The sequence below is a fragment of the Rhamphochromis sp. 'chilingali' genome (assembly GCF_963969265.1).
Source record: "Rhamphochromis sp. 'chilingali' genome assembly, chromosome: 22".
Lineage (NCBI taxonomy): Eukaryota > Metazoa > Chordata > Actinopteri > Cichliformes > Cichlidae > Rhamphochromis > Rhamphochromis sp. 'chilingali'.
Genome location: NC_137950.1, coordinates 2809436 through 2828072, shown reverse-complemented (window position 1 = coordinate 2828072; position 18637 = coordinate 2809436). Strand labels below are relative to the sequence as shown.

General features: G+C 39.1%; 1 protein-coding gene across 5 annotated transcripts in view; it reads right to left on the bottom strand.

The window, feature by feature from the left end:
• The window catches only part of fmn2b (formin 2b), an 81780-nt gene extending 65054 nt beyond the window's left edge, over positions 1–16726 (bottom strand). For all 5 annotated transcript variants that reach the window (XM_080872619.1, XM_080872617.1, XM_080872618.1 and 2 more), the window contains exons 1-7: positions 14799–16726; positions 12626–12876; positions 9758–9936; positions 8124–8274; positions 4431–4480; positions 1592–2607; positions 921–1065 (exon numbers count right to left, since the gene is read on the bottom strand). In XM_080872619.1, the coding sequence (XP_080728745.1) occupies positions 921–1065; positions 1592–2607; positions 4431–4480; positions 8124–8274; positions 9758–9936; positions 12626–12876; positions 14799–16399 (3393 nt within the window). In that variant the 5' untranslated portion in view covers positions 16400–16726. The remainder of the gene's footprint in view (positions 1–920; positions 1066–1591; positions 2608–4430; positions 4481–8123; positions 8275–9757; positions 9937–12625; positions 12877–14798) is intronic.
• Positions 16727–18637: the final 1911 nt, after the last annotated feature.

Below are 18637 nucleotides of genomic sequence, written 5' to 3'. Positions count from 1 at the left end.
CAGCTAATGACTGTGTGAAAGATAATATAGATATAAACATTTTCTACACTCATTGGTTGCAACCATGAGTGCAACCGCAAAGGGCAACAAAGTTATAACATCCAAAGAGCTGAAGTGAAAACAAGTGTTTAAAAAAAGAAAAGTGTGCACTCCAGCCAAGGTCTGTGCTTTTCATGATTTTTTTTTTTTGAGCTTTCCCTGTTCCCAGTGAACTCTGCTATTGCTCCCCTTTCTATTCTGGCCCACTTGTCAACCAATCAAATTTTGGCTGTCGCATACATCATCCGATTCCAACTGTGGTTACTTTTTAGAAATAAAAGACAAAATTAGATTTTAGTACTTTAAAATAGTATTTTGTTAATACTGATACTTCAATATCTTGATGCTGAAATCTTAGTTGGGCCAACAGTGTAGTGACAACAAGAGCTGTGGACTATAATGTACATTAGGGGTTAAAGTGAGCCAAATATTGGATCTGGTGCATTTATGTTACATTATATCAAGGATAGCAGACATTAGTTTAAATTCAAGGTGATAATGCTGATCAGATTCAGTCACTTTGTTCTACCTTTTATAGTAGCTGATGGGGTGGAAATCAGCCATATAGCTCTCTGTTTAAAACCTAATGAATTCACTAGGCAACACAGGTCATTAAATCCCCTTACAAATATGTGACCTAACAGGATTTCTAAGATGTACAAATTGTAGAACACAGTGTAAACTATGAAGTGATAAGATAGTTTCAAATTTAGTGAAATACAATGTTTTTGTTGTTTTTTTAAAGATGCGTTTCAAAAACACTATAATATGGCTTAAGTGAGTTATTGCATGTTTCTGGATTATGTACGTTTAGATTCATCTGAAGACGAGGGAGCACGTTTTTCAGCTCAGAGGATTTAAAATGTAATTAAACACAACACCTGTTTAGCCTTGGATTTGGTTATGGTGTCAGACAGTGGCTGCTTCTTCTCCTTCACGGCTGTTTTCGAGAACAATTCCACAAACTCTTGAAAGTCTACGTTGGGCTCCTCAATTGTTTCCCACACAAGTGAATATGACATGTCCCTGAGAAACACAAAACAGCACCACTTATTATGTCAATGAAGCACTTTGTTTGATGTGTTTTGAACAGTGAAATATAAAGCAAGAACACTGTTGTGAGCATTTTGATCATGAAATAGTGAGTCATGATCCGGGAATACAGAAGTTGTGCTTGATCACAGGCTTGGTCATGTAGTAACAGGGTTGTCACAATAACTTTGTTGATAGCATATGTGCAGTTGAAAATTAACTCTTTATACTATGTCAATATAGCGCATAGCTTTGGTCTTTTCATGAGTTGGCAATTAAAACACCATCATCATCATATTGTTGAGATAATGATGTCTAAGAATGTCTTTACCAGAATAAAAAAAAAACCCAAAACATAATGATAATGTATCATAATGATTTTTTCATCATTATAACACAGTTAGGCCCATAAGTATTTGGACAATTGACCATTTCTTTGTAATTCTGCCTGGGTATAGCAATCAACATGTATTAATGTCACAAAACATATGGACCTAAATGTACATGTTACTTTCTTTACTTCTTGGTGTGGAGCTGGATCCTGGTCCAATAGAGAGGCTTCATGGGTCTTGGTGGCTCTAACAAGGCCTTTCTGGGTGGTTTCTCTTGTGTCAGACCCAGAGAATATAAGCCCAGTGGTAGTGGAGGAGGCAGGGAGCCAAGAGCTCCTGGAAGAGCTGGGGGAACACAGATGTTTCCTGGTGGAGGTGGAGGAGGCGGAGGAGGAGGCACACAAGCTTGAGGTGGAGGTGGGCCTTTAACTCCTGGTAATGGAGGAGGAGGAGGAGGGGGAGGCACACAGGCTTCAGTTGGAGGTGGGCCTTTAACTCCTGGTAATGGAGGAGGAGGAGGGGGAGGAGGTGGAACCATGCCACGAGTAAGGGGTGGGACTAGGGCAGGAGGAGGAGGTGGGGGTGCAGCAAGACCATGAGGGAGAGGTGGAGGTAAGGGAGGAGGTGGGGGTGGAGCCAGACAACCAGGGAGAGGTGGAGGAACTCCTAAACCTGGTGGAAGAGGGGGTGGAGGAGGTGGAGGAGGTGGGACTATTTCTGGTAATGGTGGAGGAGGAGGTGCTACAGTCTGCCCTGAATAAGGAGGGCAGACTCCACTTTCACTTCCCCCTAGAAGTGGGGGTGGAGGAGCAGGAGGCTGTAGCTGACACGAACACAGGTACCCATCATGACTGGGGGGAGGCTCCAGGAATCTGTCGACTCTGTCTGGCTCACTACAAGGCACTTTGAACTTTGAACTGTCATCCATTGGTGATGTCTGCACAGACTTTGCCTCCAAGCCTCCAACAGAGAAGGCCTCAGTCTGAAGATGAGCATCGCACACACCCCTTAGTAGGTCCTCTTCTCCTCCACATTCCCTGTCTGTGGTGGAGGTGGTGACTTTCATACTGTCCTTGTCCACCAGAGGGGGCAGTCGCTCCAGCTCAGCAATCTTAGTCCTGAGATCTTCTATGGTTTGTTCCAGTTGCTGGATGACATTAACATGTTTTTCCTTCAGTTTTATTGAAGGAAAAACACATTCTTCCTGTAGAAAATGCAAAACCATAAATTATTCCAGAATTTAAAAAAAAAAAATCATTAGTAAAACTAAAATTAGTATGGATTTTCTTTCATATTTATTACATATAAAGTGAAATAGTTAATGACTTTTTTATTGTAATTTTTATTTAATTGTTGTTCATAGGCTTAAAATGGGGGTGACTGTAGCTCAGGAGGTAGAGCATGTCATTTATTGATCAAAAGGTTGGTGGTTCGATCACTGGCTGCCAAATATCCTTGGGCAAGGTACTAACCCCAGTTGCTCTCCGATGCATTCATCAGAGACTGAATGTGTATGAATGTTAGGTAAAAACATTGAAGAAAGTTAATGTGGCATGTTGTATAAAGTGCTTTGAGTGCTCCCGAAGAGTAGAAAACATGAATAAGTCCATTTACCTATTTTAAATCTGGCATATAGTGTATGAAAATCCAACATTTCAAATTATTAAAATAATTCCTACAGGCAATCAAAAAAGTATTTACTGTACGATGCAAAGTTTTTGTTTTATAAGCCACCATCAAAATTAAAACAAGAAAAGGTTTAAATGTTTAACTTATATGTAATGCATATAGAGGTTATTAAAGTTTACCTTTAGTATAACATTTTTTTAACACTTAAACAACTTATTACATAGTAAGATATAGGGGAAGCCAGGAATCGAACCACCAACCTTCCAATCAGTAGATGACCTGAGCTACAGCCACCCCAAGTGGACATGACTTTGGTTTTTACTGCACTAAAGAACGAGAGATGGTAAAGTTGAAAGGGCATCCAGGACAGAAACAGCAGCTACACAGAGAGCATTTTAACAGTAAGCTGGCCAGAGGGCAAGTTAATGCCAAGCTTCTTTTTTTAAACAAGGTTTTAGTGAAATATCTTTGTGAGAGCATCAAAGACATTATTCTAATATGCATTTCATTTTGGATATGTGTATATAAGCCCCAGATATTTGGATAACCTGGGCATATTTTTGCCGTCTGGTATTTGAAATTTTTTTCTCTTCATGAAGTTAAGTTTGTTATTGTGTGGGCTTCACTGCATATTTTTTGCCCCATTAATATCCCATTATTATCACCTCCATTTCCTCTGACAAGTACATTTTCAAAACGTACTTTGAAGTACTTGATGTACTTGTCAATTAAATTTAATTCCATAGCGTTTTTCCATTCTTCATGTCTTGTGAAAAAACGTTCTTAATTATGAAAAAACAGAAGTCTGCGTTGCTGAATTTGAACTCTTTTAACTGTTCAAATGATTTAATGCTTTTATTGTCATGAAACTGGTATAATGTATTGTTTGAACATGGTTATCGAACCCCATTTAGTTAATTATGTCTTAGTCAATCACTTATTAACATGATCAAGTAAACCATGATTAACTAAACAGGGTTTAGATAATTTATGTCTCTCACACTGCACCACATTTAAAAAAACGTACAATCCAAATCTCTTTGCATGTGTTTCGTTGTACATATACAATGACAATAAAGGGTTATTCTATTCTATTCTATTCTATTCTATTCTATTCTATTCTATATGTGACAGTATATGCATTACATTATGACACTGTAAAACATTTACTTTTACGTACTTTGTGATGATCTTAATTGCGTGTTATTTTTTATATTATGACCATAGTAATGGCATTGATGTTTTTAAGCTCAAATTTGTAATGCTCTCTAAATTCTCTTAGAGCTGTTCTTGCTTTACTTATAAACCAAAACTAATTTTGGATCATGTTGGAGTTGGAAAATCAAACAGCGTAGCCTTTAGTTCTTAATTTGAAAGAAAGAAAGAAAAGTGACTGACCTCTTTGTTTACATGTTGCTGCCTCAAACCCATGATATCTGCATGGAGCTCTGGACAAACAAACACACATAGGTCAGTGCAATACACAACAGAGGCAACCTAAGAACAAATGTGTCCAAATATCTATGGATCTAATTATATCTGTTTGAGTCAATCAGCTGCATGTTATTTATTTTTGTACAATAGTGATATAATACCAGTATTTTGTTTGTTTGTTAACTGCTTTTATTAGTTTTTATTTATATGTGCATTTTGGAGCATTTTCATTTAATCAGTTTGTCTTTCATTCAGTTTAGTTAAATTCTAATATTTTATTAGTCTGTTAATTGCCGCTAAGTACAAAGCAGTATCTGTTTCTGTGAATACAATTTGACAACGACGTTTGTTAGCGTTAAAACCTAAAAGTTTGAAAATGCAGTAAATCAAGAAACTTGTGCAGGACAACCAGAATACACCTGACAGCAACTCTGAATCCTTTTTTAATCATTGGATTTCATATTCTACAAGCATGTTTTGAGTTTTCAAACATTACAAACATTTTTCAGAATGACATTGCCTGAGCTCTTTTCCTGGCGTAACTCTTCAAGTTTCACCAAAGCAGGTCATCTGCCTCCATTTCTCGCCATCTCTAGTATTCTGTTTTGTTACACAAATCCTTCACATTTTCTTCATATCTTTTTTCACTATATCCATGAATCTTCTCTGTGATCTTTCTCTTTTCCTTCTGCTTGACAGCTCCATATTTATACATATGCATTTATGCATCCTTTATCTAGTATATTCAGTACTCCTCTTCTGCACATGTCCAACCCATCTCAGCCTTGCCTCTCTAACTTTGTCTTCAAAGCACTAAACTTGGTCCCTCTCATTCACACACATGCAGTCTGTCTTGCTTCTAGTGATTCTCATTCCTCTTCTCTCCAGAGCATTTTCCCACCTCTCCACGCTCTCTTACACCTGCTCTCAAATCTCACTACAGATCACAAGTAAGTAAAGTTTATTTTTATTAAGTGTTTTTCCGTATACAGGCAATCACAAAACGCTGTACACAAAGGCTAAAATAAGCAAAATGTTTGGCACCAAAATACACAATATAGACAATACAAAAGTTTAAGATTAAAAAATTGTCAATCAACAGAAGGCTTGTTTAAACAGATTTTTTTTGACTGCTCTTTAAAAGATTCCACAGAGTCAACCAAACGTAGCTGTGGTGGTAGACTGTTCCACAGCCTCCACACACTGATGATCCCCTTTTGTCTTCAGTCATGTTCGGGGAACAAACTCTGTGAGCAGAGACAACAAGCAGCTTGGCCATAAATGGGGCTTGGCCATTTAGTGATCTGTATGTTCAAACAAGGATTTGAAAACACATTCTAAAATCTATTGAGAGCCAATGTAAAGAATATAAAATAGAAATAATGTGAGCACTCTTGCTAGAAGGTGTAAGCAGTCTGGCCGCTGCATTTTGTATAGCTTGGAGGCGAGAAAGAGATGATTTGTCCAAATAAACAGGGCGTTACCATAATTTAAACACAACACAAATGCATGAATAATTTTTTTCCAGTTCAGCTGAGGAGACCATTTTTCACAGTTTAGAAATTTTTCTTAAATAAAAGAAACAGGAACGAGACAGAGATTTGACATGTGAGTCAAGGCCCTGAGAAGAATCTAATATTACTCCAAGATCTCGAATGTTTGGCTTAGCAGAAGGACAGAAAGAAGCAAGAACCTGACTGGTTTTAGAATGTAGTTCAAGAGGAGCTGTGATCATGGTCTCAGTCTTGCTTGTGTTTAAAACAAGGTAACTGCTAGAAAGCCCAGTAGAAACCTGAGTTAAGCACTGGACTAGGTTGGAAAACCTATCCAGCTGATGAGGCTTAAAGGAGACACGCAGCTGAATGCCATCGGCATAGAAATTATAAGAAATGTCACTAAAAGATTGAATAAAGCCAGCTAAAGGAAGCATGTAGAAAGAAAATAATGATGGACCCAAAACTGAACCCTGTGGAACCCCGCAGGTTAAGGGGGCAATGTCAGAGGAGAAGCTGTCAGTCCTAGCAGAAAAGGTCCTGTCTGATAAGAAGGAAAAAAAAACAGTCTAAGGCACAGCCAGTTATACCCGCCAAAATCTTCAGCCTGTTAAGTAGCTGATCGATGGTATCGAAGGCTGAGATTCCCTGCATCAGAAGCCATTAATAGATCATTATAGACCCTTAAGAGAGCAGTCTCAGTGGAGTGCTGCTTTTGAAAGTCAGACTGAAAAGGGTAAGCAGTCTGTAATCTGCATAGTAAGGACCTGAACTGATTTTCTGCAATTTATTCTAGTAATTTGCTTATAAATGGTCATTTTAAATAGGCCGATAATAGTAGAGCTGGGATCTAGATTCTGTTTTTTCAATAGAGGAGTTACCTCGGCATGTTTAATATGTCTAAGGAGCATCATGAGGATTTCATTTTACCTACAGTATTACTGTAATTAAGTCATTGAGTCTGATTGGAGAAAAAGAAGTAAATGACCCAGACACCAAGGGCCATCTTCATAAGGGAAGGCACTTAAGGAGAATTTGGATCTCGAGTCCATCACCTTATTTACAAAGTGATTGAGAAACGTGTCTTGATGCATTCTCAGTCATCCAGGTAAGTAAATCTCCAAAAGTTGATCCTGTTCATCTGGACGTTTCTCCCACTGAAAACGCTACGTCCAGATGAACAGAATCAACTTTTGGAGACTGAGAAAAGTATCATCAGAAAGTAACACAGCATGCTGAGATGGAGGAGAAACAATACTATTAATAGTCTCAAATAGTACTTGGATTATTCTTATGATGATTTATACGTTTATTGAAATAAGAGGATCTAGCCTCTTTCACTGACTCATTATATAAGTGAAGAAGTTCTTTGAAGTGTTCACGATGAATAATCAGACCAGTGGACCAGTGAATAAACACAGTGGACCAGACGGTCTGCTTTTCGGCAGGAACGTCAAAGACCACAAGTTTGATCATTTAACCAAGGTGTGCAGGAACTAACAGAGCAATGCCTAGTTTTGAAAGGAGCAACCTGACTGAGAATGACTAGTTATTGGTCAGTAAAAGAGTTAAGAAGGAGCTTGACATTGTCAGAAGAAGTTTTACAATTAAAAAGGGAAGAAAACTTAGAAATCATAGCGTCATCAATAAAGTGCCTGCGCTCAACAAAACCTTGGGGAAGAGACTCAAATGTCCAACCTCACATACTTTTCTGCCACTCTTGGCTTACATCATATTCTTACATCATAATCATCTTCTGAGTAATAGCTTTTGTGAAGCAAAAAGCCAGAAATGAATAAACACGAAGAAAGTGTAAAATGTTTATATGCATTTTTATATAAGCGAGATGACAAGATTGGTATCTTTCACATGTTTGTGTGTTAGCCTACCAAATCATAAAGATTGTAAAACAATCAAAAGTGTAAAGCTTACTTCGCAAAAAGTAAGAGTAAGAGTTTTTAAAAATTGTAATATACAGAATTCAATCCAGCTGTAACAAAAGGGTTAGTTTGTTTCAGTGTTTGGTATAACCTTATGGTAATAATGTGTTTTTTTTTGTTTATATAGAGCCAGGACCACAGAATAAACACTGTATCAGTTTTAGGGCATGCACAAACCACCAACAAGAACTACAGATTAGACTACAGAGCAGTGCTATTCTTACCTGATTGTGCAGATTGAAGTCCATTCCTGTTATCTCCACCTGGTTTGGCTTGAGGCCAAGGGCCTTTAATCTGAATTGGTTGTTTCCCCTCACAGAGATCCAAAGAGTGTGGTGGCTGGTTGACAGCTGCCCATGTGTAAAGCTGGTCGTGCTAAGTAAACATATTTTTTTTAAAAAACAGTTACAGTTGCACTTATCCTCATTTCACAAATAAATCTCCACATTTGGAAATGTCAATCATAAATACTTGTTTTTAGAGAGCTGTGCAACTCCAGTCTTGTGTACAAAGTCCAGTCAAACAGCAGTCACAGTTACAGCTTAGAAATCACAAAATTTGTTTTCCTTTTCTTGTTCATGAGTTGATCCTGTGTGGAACACTTAGTACCTTTGTGCATTATGCTTTCTGTTTATTCTTAAAACATGTTTGCTTGTTCATATTAAAGCCAGTATTACTGGTGACCCTAATTGTAAGGACAACAACAAGTCCAGCTTAACTAACTCATCATTTGCTATATAGTATGCTTAGTACAGACAGTACAGTTTTCTTAAAAATCACAAATTTTACACGCTCTTCAGTACCATTTCATTAAAAGTAACGTTTTGCAGCTGTTTTCATTGAGTTTGACCATTTCTATGCCAGAAGTCAGTGCAGCTGGATGAACTTTGTCTCTGTTTTTAATCAGCGAAAATCACTGAGCACAGACGATTCAAACAAGAGGCTGTTCTTCATTTCTTTCGCATTCCCTTTGATACAGTTAAAAAATATTCAGGTTGAATAAACAACAGTGGCACAGTCTCTATGCTATTCATCAAATATGCAGGTGCATCAGGTTGCCTTTGTACTTGTTAATGTTGTTGGCATCAGCTACACAATGGACCTAGAGCGAGCACAACAGAGCCAGCAGTGCACGGGCAGGAATGCATTTCTTACTTGGAAATTCCGACACCACTTAAAGAAGCAAGGAATGGGCGGAATCTGACCCTTCAATGCAAACTCTGTTTGCCAGCAACCAAGCTGCTCTTAAAAGAACCCAACCTTAACAAACATCTGGAAGTAATTTCTTTTTAAAAACTAACGTTAGCCTACTGCAAATACCTTGTTTTAGTTGTGGTAGCTACCTGGGTTATGTGTCACTTCAGTGTCTTCCATGTACTATTGCTGTGTGATTTATTACTATTACTGAAGGCTACTCACCACCGAGCTAACACTGTTAGCTGGCGTTACCTGAGGTTAGTTCATAGACTGCAGACCGTTAGACTTGATGAATAGCATTAACAACCTGCTAGCTGCAAATTGTCATGTGCAGTTCAGTAATAGTAATAAATCACACAGCAATAGTACATTCATGTGAGAAGCATGACAATATATTAAGCAATCCAAAGTATTCAGAATACGTTACTCTCATTGGGTAACCCAACAGAATACGTTACAAACTACATTTTGGGGCATTTATTCTGTGATATGTAGTGGAATACAAGTTTAAAGTAACCTTCCCAACATTGTCTATCATTTAATATAATGATAGTGCCAACATATGCCCTTTTTCATCTGAAATAGCCTCCCATAAAATATGACAATGAAAATAATTCACTGCTAACATGAGAAGATAGGGGTGTGGTGTAAAACTACATACATCGAACTTGGGTGATGCGGTGGAGGTGATGTGGGTAGTGCTTCCCCCCAGCTGTTCTCTGAAGCAGTCTGTGAATGGCAGCAGGAGGCCCATTGCTAAGATCCTAGAGCAGAGCCTCTCAGCCTCCTCTGGCTCATCCGCTTGCTGTTGCAAGAACAGCTTCTCCAGAAGAGTTCGACCTGGACATCAGGGAGAAAACAGAAAAACAGAATTTTTTGTGGGACGTACAGTGGCACAAAGATTCGTATCAGGCTACCATAATGTGCACTGGCTACCTACTCCTTCTAATCCTTAGGATGGGCGAAAGGCAGAGATGGATCAAAAGGGATATTTTAACTGAAACTGTTCACTGATCAATTGTGTACAACTCCCGGCAAAAATCGCCATATTTGTCGGATGGTCTTTCAGTTTTGTTTTGTTTTGTTTTTTTACTTTATTTTTGTTATATAGCAGAATATTTAGATTTTTGTGACGTGTACCTCACAAACTTTTGTATATAACAGGATATTTTTAAAATGGTTTAAAATGGAGCACTGTAACAAAAAATAATTTCCCCCAGGGATCAATAAAGTATTCTGATTCTGATTCTGATTCTGATTCTGATTTTCCAGATTAAGTCGAAGAAAAATATGTATTCACTTACTGTTCAGCAAAAAAGTGGAATTATCATTTTAAAAAATCACAATTATTATGATACCTTTTCCACCTCCTGGCTCAGCTTTTTCACTAATAAAACCAACCTGGTTCCACGTTTCTCAGCTAGTAGCTGACATCAGCTTTGCTGCGTGGAGCTTTGTCATGGAGTCTTCACTTCACCTTCTTTAAAAAGATATGTGTTTTTTAAAGAAGTGGTTTGACACTCTCATCGACAAAATCTATTATTATCCTGAAAAATGACATCATCATCACCAAACCCATGTTCTGAATTTACTGATGTGATGACAGCATAATTTTGACTAGCGCATATTTGTGACTCAACAATGGCACTCAGCAGTCTACTTTTCCTTTGAATTTTTTGAATGTCAATAGAATTTTATTCAGTGTAATTCTTACAGATCTGTCACAAACACTGACATCTCTGTCTACACATTTTTGTTTGGATGGTTTGTGGGGTTGTTTGTGGACTTTCTATTTTCTTTGAGTTTTCTCTCCTGGTGCTTTGAGATCTTCCATCTAGCCAAACATTTTCCTTTTACAATGTCTGTTGTTTGTTTCCATCCATCCATTGATATTCTTCTGTTTACACAATTAAGGGTTGTGGGAAACTGGACAGCTCACCAGTCTGTCACAAACATGTTTTGTATTGTGAACCAGAATGACGTTTTTCACATTTTAGTATGAGGCTGCCATATTAAAGCAAAGTACCTTCATGTACCACAACTGCTACAGCACCTTACTGAGGTTACTGAGACATTACCCACTATGTCCAATGGTCCTGAGTCGTTGCCCAGATGCTGCTGATGTTTTGGACTTTGTAGTTTTTTGATTCATTGCTGAGTTTTTACCTTTTTTTACCATATATTTTCCTTAGTGCAGTTAGTCTTGTTTTCACTTTCTGGTTGTGATTAGTTTATTTCTTGTTCTGTCTTTATTTGTGAGTTATCCTATATTAAGTTGTGTCTGTGTTTCCCTGTTTGGTTATCACATATCACTCCCTGTTTTATTTGGATAGTTATTTTTACCTTTTGCCTTGCTTTTAGTTTTACTTCACCCTTGTCTCGTCTTCTGATTCAGTGTGTCTTGTTTTCTCTAGCTGTTTCCACTGCCTTATAGAGGTGGGAATCACCAGATACCCCATCATCTGATAAGATACAATACCACTGCATTACAATCAGTGTATTACAATAACATATGTAAATGATAAATGGTCTGCATTTGTATAGCGCTTTTCTAGTCATTAAGGACCCCAAAGCGCTTTACACTACATTCAGTCATCTACACATTCACACACAGGTGATGGCAGCTACATTGTAGCCACAGCCACCCTGGGGCGCACTGACAGAGGCGAGGCTGCCGGACACTGGCACCACCGGGCCCTCTGACCACCACCAGTAGGCAAACATGGGGTTAGTATCTTGCCCAAGGATATTTGGCATGCAGCTAGGAGGCAGCCTGGGATCGAACCACTGACCTTCTGATTAGTGGCTGACCTGCTCTGCCACCTGAGCTACAGCCATGTATTGTGGGATATCACCTATTATGTCTTCACAGTTAAGCATTCTCAATATCAGTTTTATCCAATAATATAAAGTGGCATGCCAGCACTGTCAGTAAAGCCTGAATAAATGTTGTTAGAATATGAAGTCAGTCTGCTCTCCAAAAGTTGATCCTGTTCATCTGGACGTAGCGTTTTGGGGAAACCTGCAGTCAGCTGAGACTGAAGAAGTCACCTGGATGAGTGATGAAACGTTTCTTCCACAAAACGCTACGTCCAGATGAACACAATCAACTTTTGGAGATTTACTTTCCTGGATGATTGAGAATGCATCAAGATCTGATTTGCCAGTCATGAGATGTATTTATCTCAGAACTGCCACTGAAAATTTGGTTATGATTTGCCTGTCAGATTTGATCCAAATGTAGCCCAATAAGGAGTCTGTTTGCTTCATAATATTGCCATAAAGTTCCCAGTTGCATCAGCAGCACCTCACTAGCACAAGCAGCAAGCAGAGCCATCTGGCCTTTACTGATGTCAAACAGCTTGACAGAAGTTCATATAGAGTTTTTTTTAAACTCTTTAAATATTCCCAGAGTGATATAGGGACCTGATATAGGACCTTGCATATAGTATTAACCCTTTTGACTAAGTAACAAGTTAAATAATTCCTGCTTACACCCACACATGTCCACACACTGTTTAATACTCACCTGTAAAGACATCCTGAAAACCACAAGTAGATACTTGTCCACATGAAAATCTTCTCGTTCCACAGATGGGCTGGCTGCCTCCTCCTGTGTGGCCCCCCAAATATTCTCCTGAGCTCAGTAAGCCACCTCCATCTTCCTCCTTGCCTCTCAATCGCCTGTCTAGTTCCTCTGTCCAGTCAGCTGAGCGACTCAAAGGGCTAGCAAGGCTTCTGGAGCGTTTTCTGCGCACCTGCCAACCTTCAGCCATCATCCTGTAACATTTATGTTCCCGGTTAGCTTAGCTTTGCAAGTGCATTTCTTGCAATGTGTTTACAGTTAGTTTTACTTTTCCACAGTTTTCTGATTTCTTCCATTTTAGGCAAACTGACAGAGCCTTCATCCTCTCCATAGATAAAGTGCTCAACTAAACATTAAAACGCATGTTTACGGCTTAGTACAAAAGCGTTTAGCCTCTGTGGACCATTTCCTTCTTGTAGACACAGTGAGATCATCCAAAATATCACAGAAAGATGATTTGCATCCAATAATCAGTGAACACATTAAACTACTGTATTACTTCACAATCGTTTGTTGAGAAAAATGTTATTACAGAAACACTCAGATGTTTGTGTAATAATGTAATGTTCATCTTGAGTTTAGCCATGAGTTCAGGAATTGACATGAAATTCTTACATATGTCAGTAACAACTCATCCAATCTATACATGTAAAGAGAAATCAAACCATAGAGTTCCATAAATTATCTGCAATACTGAAAAATGACCCAAAGAAAACCTATTAAATACATGAACAAAGAGAGTGTGGAAAAAGGCACAGAAGGTTACATTACACCAGCTAAACTCTATGAGTGATTAAAAAGCAAGTCTGCCACTTAGTGCAAATTAATACGAGTGAGTTAGATCCAGACTAGACAGTGGAGTGAAAAGAATCATCATAAGAGTTCTCCAAGTGCCAAGCATCACTTGTGGAGCGCTAAGGTGCAATTGTTTTAGAAAACAATAAGCAATGCACTCAACTGCCATGACAGGCATTGCTCACCATGCAAGACTCAATTACTGAAGAAAAAGCATCTTTAAGCACATTTAAAGTTTGCTTAACAACATTTAGACGAGTGGAATACTGGGAGAACTCTTTAGATGCCATAATACACAACATGTTTGAGGGTCAAATATGCTGCATATCACCCCAAAAAACCACCAACAGTGAAGTTTGGAGGGGGGAACATCATGGTGTGGGGCTGTTTTTCAGCATACCACACTGGCACGTTTCATATAATTAAGGAAGGATGAATGGAAATATGTACCAAGATATTCTTGACCAAAACCTGTTGCCATCTACCAGGATAATGAAGATGAAATGAGGGTGCACATTTCAACAAGACAGAGAAGAAAACAAGAAAACCAAACGTTTCAGAGAAAGAAAAGAAAATGGCTAGAATCCTGCTGACCTGAATCCAACTGAAAAGAACTAAAGCTCTGAGTTCATAGAAGGGTCCCATCGAGCACTCAAAATTTGAAGACTGTTTGTGTGGGCCGAAATCACACTTGAGCAATGAATTTCCTCCATGCAACTGTACAAAAGTCCTTGTTAGTGATGACAAAGTATTAAAACGTTTTCAGTGTGTTCAATACTTTTTTTCCTGAGTCATTTCTCATTATTATAAATACCCTAATTTATGCACAACTATGGTTTGATTTCATTGCATGTGTGAATTGGATGGGTTGTTACCAACATCTGGTGAGAATTTCATGTCAATAGCACCTTTAGAAATATATATTTTTTTAGAATACTGATGACGTATACAGTACTTATTTTAAACACTAAATACGTCCTTGATCTAGTGGTTTGCTTACAGTCTAGCAGATCTCTCATTATTAATGCCTTTTACTACAAGAAAATTGCTCAGTGCCACTTTGCCACAAACCTATGTTTCTAAAACAATGAAAATAACAGCGAAAATGTTGAGATTATTCTTGAAAATAAGAGAAATTATGAAAACGAAAAGAATATAGTCTGTTTTAATCCACGTGGGGCTAAGATTTGAGTTTTTTGTATGTGCTAAATAGGCTAATCTTGTTAGATGTTACGTTTTAAATTAGGTCTCATATGATCATTTTGACATTACAGTGCTTTAAAATTCTAGAACCAGTATCAGCCATGCAAACAACCAGTACCTGTGAAAGTTATGGTGAGCTCTGCGTGGGGAGAGGGGGCTATGAGATGGTGAGTGCCCTGGGGAACTGAGCTGTCTTGTAGTGGTTTTGATGTAGGACGGGAAGATGGGAGGGTAAGGTTTCACCACAGGACTAGAGCAGGTGGCGGGGTGGGCAGACTTGAGGAGGCGTTTGGCCAATGTGGGGCTCTCCTGAGGAAGTAGTGGGCTAAAGCAGGCGCTGCTCCTCCTAAACTGCTGGTTGGAGGGGGAAGCCTTGGTGCTGGTAGAGGGGCTGGGTTCAGAGTCAGCACTTAAGCAGTCCTCAAGAGACTCAGCGCTGGTACCTGAGCCTAAGTGAATCTCACCTTCTTCAAATACAGTTCTTGAACTCAGTCCCTCTAGTGGCTCAGGACTTCTATGGTTGTCGTCTGGCAGTGGAAGACTGAGATTAGCATCCATCTCAAGCTCCCTCACCTGCTCCTGCTGGGTTTCAGCACTTGCTCCCTCCTCTTCCCCTGTGATTTTCCCAGTGCTGTCAAATGTAAAATCGTGGAAACTGTTACCAACAGTTGTCATGGTCACCGGGCAGACTGTTGCCCCCCCTTCAGTAGCTATGGAAATATCTGTGTGAGGGCGCTGCTGAAGCAAAGCATGCTGGTCTTTTGTGCCTGTGGAAACACAAAGAGCAGCTTCTCTTTGCCCCTGCCCCTTTAGCTCCAGATGCCTGTCCTCATTCTTCTCAATAACCTCTGCGTTGAAGGGGCTATTCTGTGTGGGAAGTGGCTCGTTTTGCTTGACAGAGCCAATAATAGATCCTCCCTCCAGGAATGACAAGGCATCAGACCCCAGCTCTAATTCTGGGGTCAGGTCAAGCACCTCAGGAGGAGTTAATTTAACTACCCCATTACTCTGTTTCCTCCTATCCTTTCCTTCCCCCCAAATTAGATTCCTTCCTCCCCCTCCTTGTGTTTCCACAATTGAGGTAACCCCCCCATGCTGCTGTTGCTGGAGCCTTATAGCGAGCTGGATATCCGCAAGCAAATCCTCATGGTCAGCTGCTGAGTGGAAACTGTAGATATCAGTGTCTGATCCTGAGCTCCCTCCCTTCTGCCCTCCATCTTCTGCAGGAGAGTTTGCGGTCGATGCTTTCTGCTGCATCTCATGCTTCTCGTCTCTCTCATCTCCATCATCCCTTTTCCCCTGCTTCTTTCTCTTCTCAGGAAAGGCAGCCTCAGTGTCCGACTGCCCCAGCTCATCTGCAGACAGATCAGGTGTTTTTGTGCTGTCCAGCTCATCGTGCTGAGATGCTAAAACATCCTCTTTTGAGCCTTTCACTGATGAACACACGTCTCCTTTTCCTTTAAGGTTACCCTTTCGCTTCCGGATGGAGAAAACAGAAGACTTGGACTCTGATTTATTTTTATTTTTTAGTCCTGTGCCGTCCGTCACTCCCCTTCCTCCTGCACTGCCTGTTCCTTTACCTCCATGTTTACCATGGAGTTTCTTTCCTCCTTTTTTTACGTCCCCTCCTCCCTCTCTCCATCCTTCATCTAGCGATGGGTAGCTTCCGTTGCTTGATGCTGCTGCTGCTTTCTTTTGCTTTGTCTCTTGGTTACCCATGTTGATGGAGCAAGAAAGCTCGATGACTAGCTGCCACTTCCTCAGGTCATGCCTAGAAGAGCTTCTAGGACAATATTTAGATGCTCAATTTCAAGCTTCTTGCCCAATTTGTGGATGCACGTCTGGTGAAGGAGGAGCCGCTGCTGCGGCTGCTGCTGCTATTGATGATTGTTCTTTTAAGCTCTCCTGTGTGACGATCTTCCTTGTTGTTTTCCGGTGACGAAGGCTCGCGTGGCAGTGATGTTGACACTGATGCAGAGTAGACATATGGCTCCCTCTTCTTCCACCCCTTTCTCACTCTGTGTTACCCTCCCCCTCATCTCCATCTGCTGAAAGGAATGACGCAGGCACTGTGTGCTCAGTAGAGTGCTTTTTTGTGAGGTAGACTGGGAGAAATGGAAAGACTGGGATGGAGGCACAAATCTTTCAGGACCTGGGAAGAATAAAGGTGCTGCTGGTAGCTCACACACTGTGCAGCTGGGGATAGGTTATAAGGGCCTTCATGTTGGTCTTTGAACTAAAAACCAACATGAAGGATAGATTTTTCTTAATAAAAAAACCAGTTATTAAAATATCTGTCAGAAATAGTCAAAGCTGAATAAGATTACAGTTTATAAGCTGAAATGGATCATATTCTGTGTGGTTCAGACCATATAAATATATTGTCTCATAGCAGTTAGCCCCACTAACTATAATGTCAATGTAAAAAAGAGCTTGCAAATGAAAAGGAAGATTGTGTTTAAAATGTGTAGTGGCAGAAAAAAAGGTTCTTTCATTCAGTTGATGAGCTGAACTGAGACTTTTAACTTACTATAACAGAAAAACTTGAAAATAGAGACGACTCTGAAAGGACTTAATCAGATTTAAACCTGTGCATCTGTGAATACTTTCAGCCTCAAATGCACTTGAATTATCCATTCAAAGAGAGTTGTTCACAGTGGAAACACATGGGCTCTTTAATGACTCTTCTTTGTGAAACATCTTTAGCAAGCAAGCAATTTATTTATATAGCACTTTCAGAACAACACAGCTGAACACAAAGTGCTGTACACTTGGCATGCCACAAATGATACATGAATAAGTTTAAAAAAGGAGAGAGAGATTTACTCAAAATAAATAAATAAAATAAATAAAAACTTAAAATAATACAATTAGCACAAAATAAAAAGTATGCAATGATAATTAGAATTAAAAACAATAAAATGAGCACAATAGATTAAGAACAATAAAATCAATAAAATCAGGGTCATACTACAGAAGCGTAGAGCTGCCACCCAGGCAAAAGAAAAATACAAGTGTATCACGTTATAACGTGAAAAGTTTATTGTTCTAACAAGATACTTTTCCTGTTTGTACAATATACTATCATGTTTGTACAATATACTTTTCACGTTTGAACAACATAATATCACGTTATTACAATATACATAATTATCACGTTCGTACAATATGAATATTATATTGTACGAACGTAAAAAAAATACCATTACAATAACATTTTTTATTGTAAGAACGTAAAACGTGTTGCGTTCGGAAACCCAAATCCATGGTAGTTGTGGAGAGCTCACGCTCTTCAGAACTGGCACTTAACTTTGAATGCCCTGCTTTCAACATGGACACAAACACTGATAGCCCACTTCTGAGATTTCTTCGGAATCGTGGTGTACCTGAGGACTGTCTCTTACGAATGCTACAAGAACACTTAAGCGCTCTCTTGAGGGGGAAACTTGTAAAACTCGCTTTTTACGAAGTTACAGCGTCTAAAAATGTGACATATTGCTAAGTTAGCAACCACAGCGGTTTTCGCTTCTCTCGCTTTGACTGCGTAAGGACGTAACGGTAGGCTGCATTGGTGTGGATCTATATGGAATGGAGAATGTAAAACAAATTAACCCGCTGTATAAAACTGGGTCGTTGTATGACCACATGTTACTACTTAACCCGTATGCAGATTCCAGGTTTCTTAAATATATCGCTATATTATGTGATGCACAATGTTTCCTTGTTTATCTAAAAACAAATGAATTAAACTTTGTTTATATTGATATTTGGCTTCAATTAAAAAAAAACAGTGAGTTCAACCCTTTGTGCTCTGTGCAACTGAAAGATACGTGAATACTAATTTACTTTTTCAAAGGTGGGCGTTGTATATACTGTAATATTTCTATTAATAACATGTTAGAGAATCTCATTAATGTTGCTGGCATAGAGAGAGGAAAAGAATAAATGCTAAATATT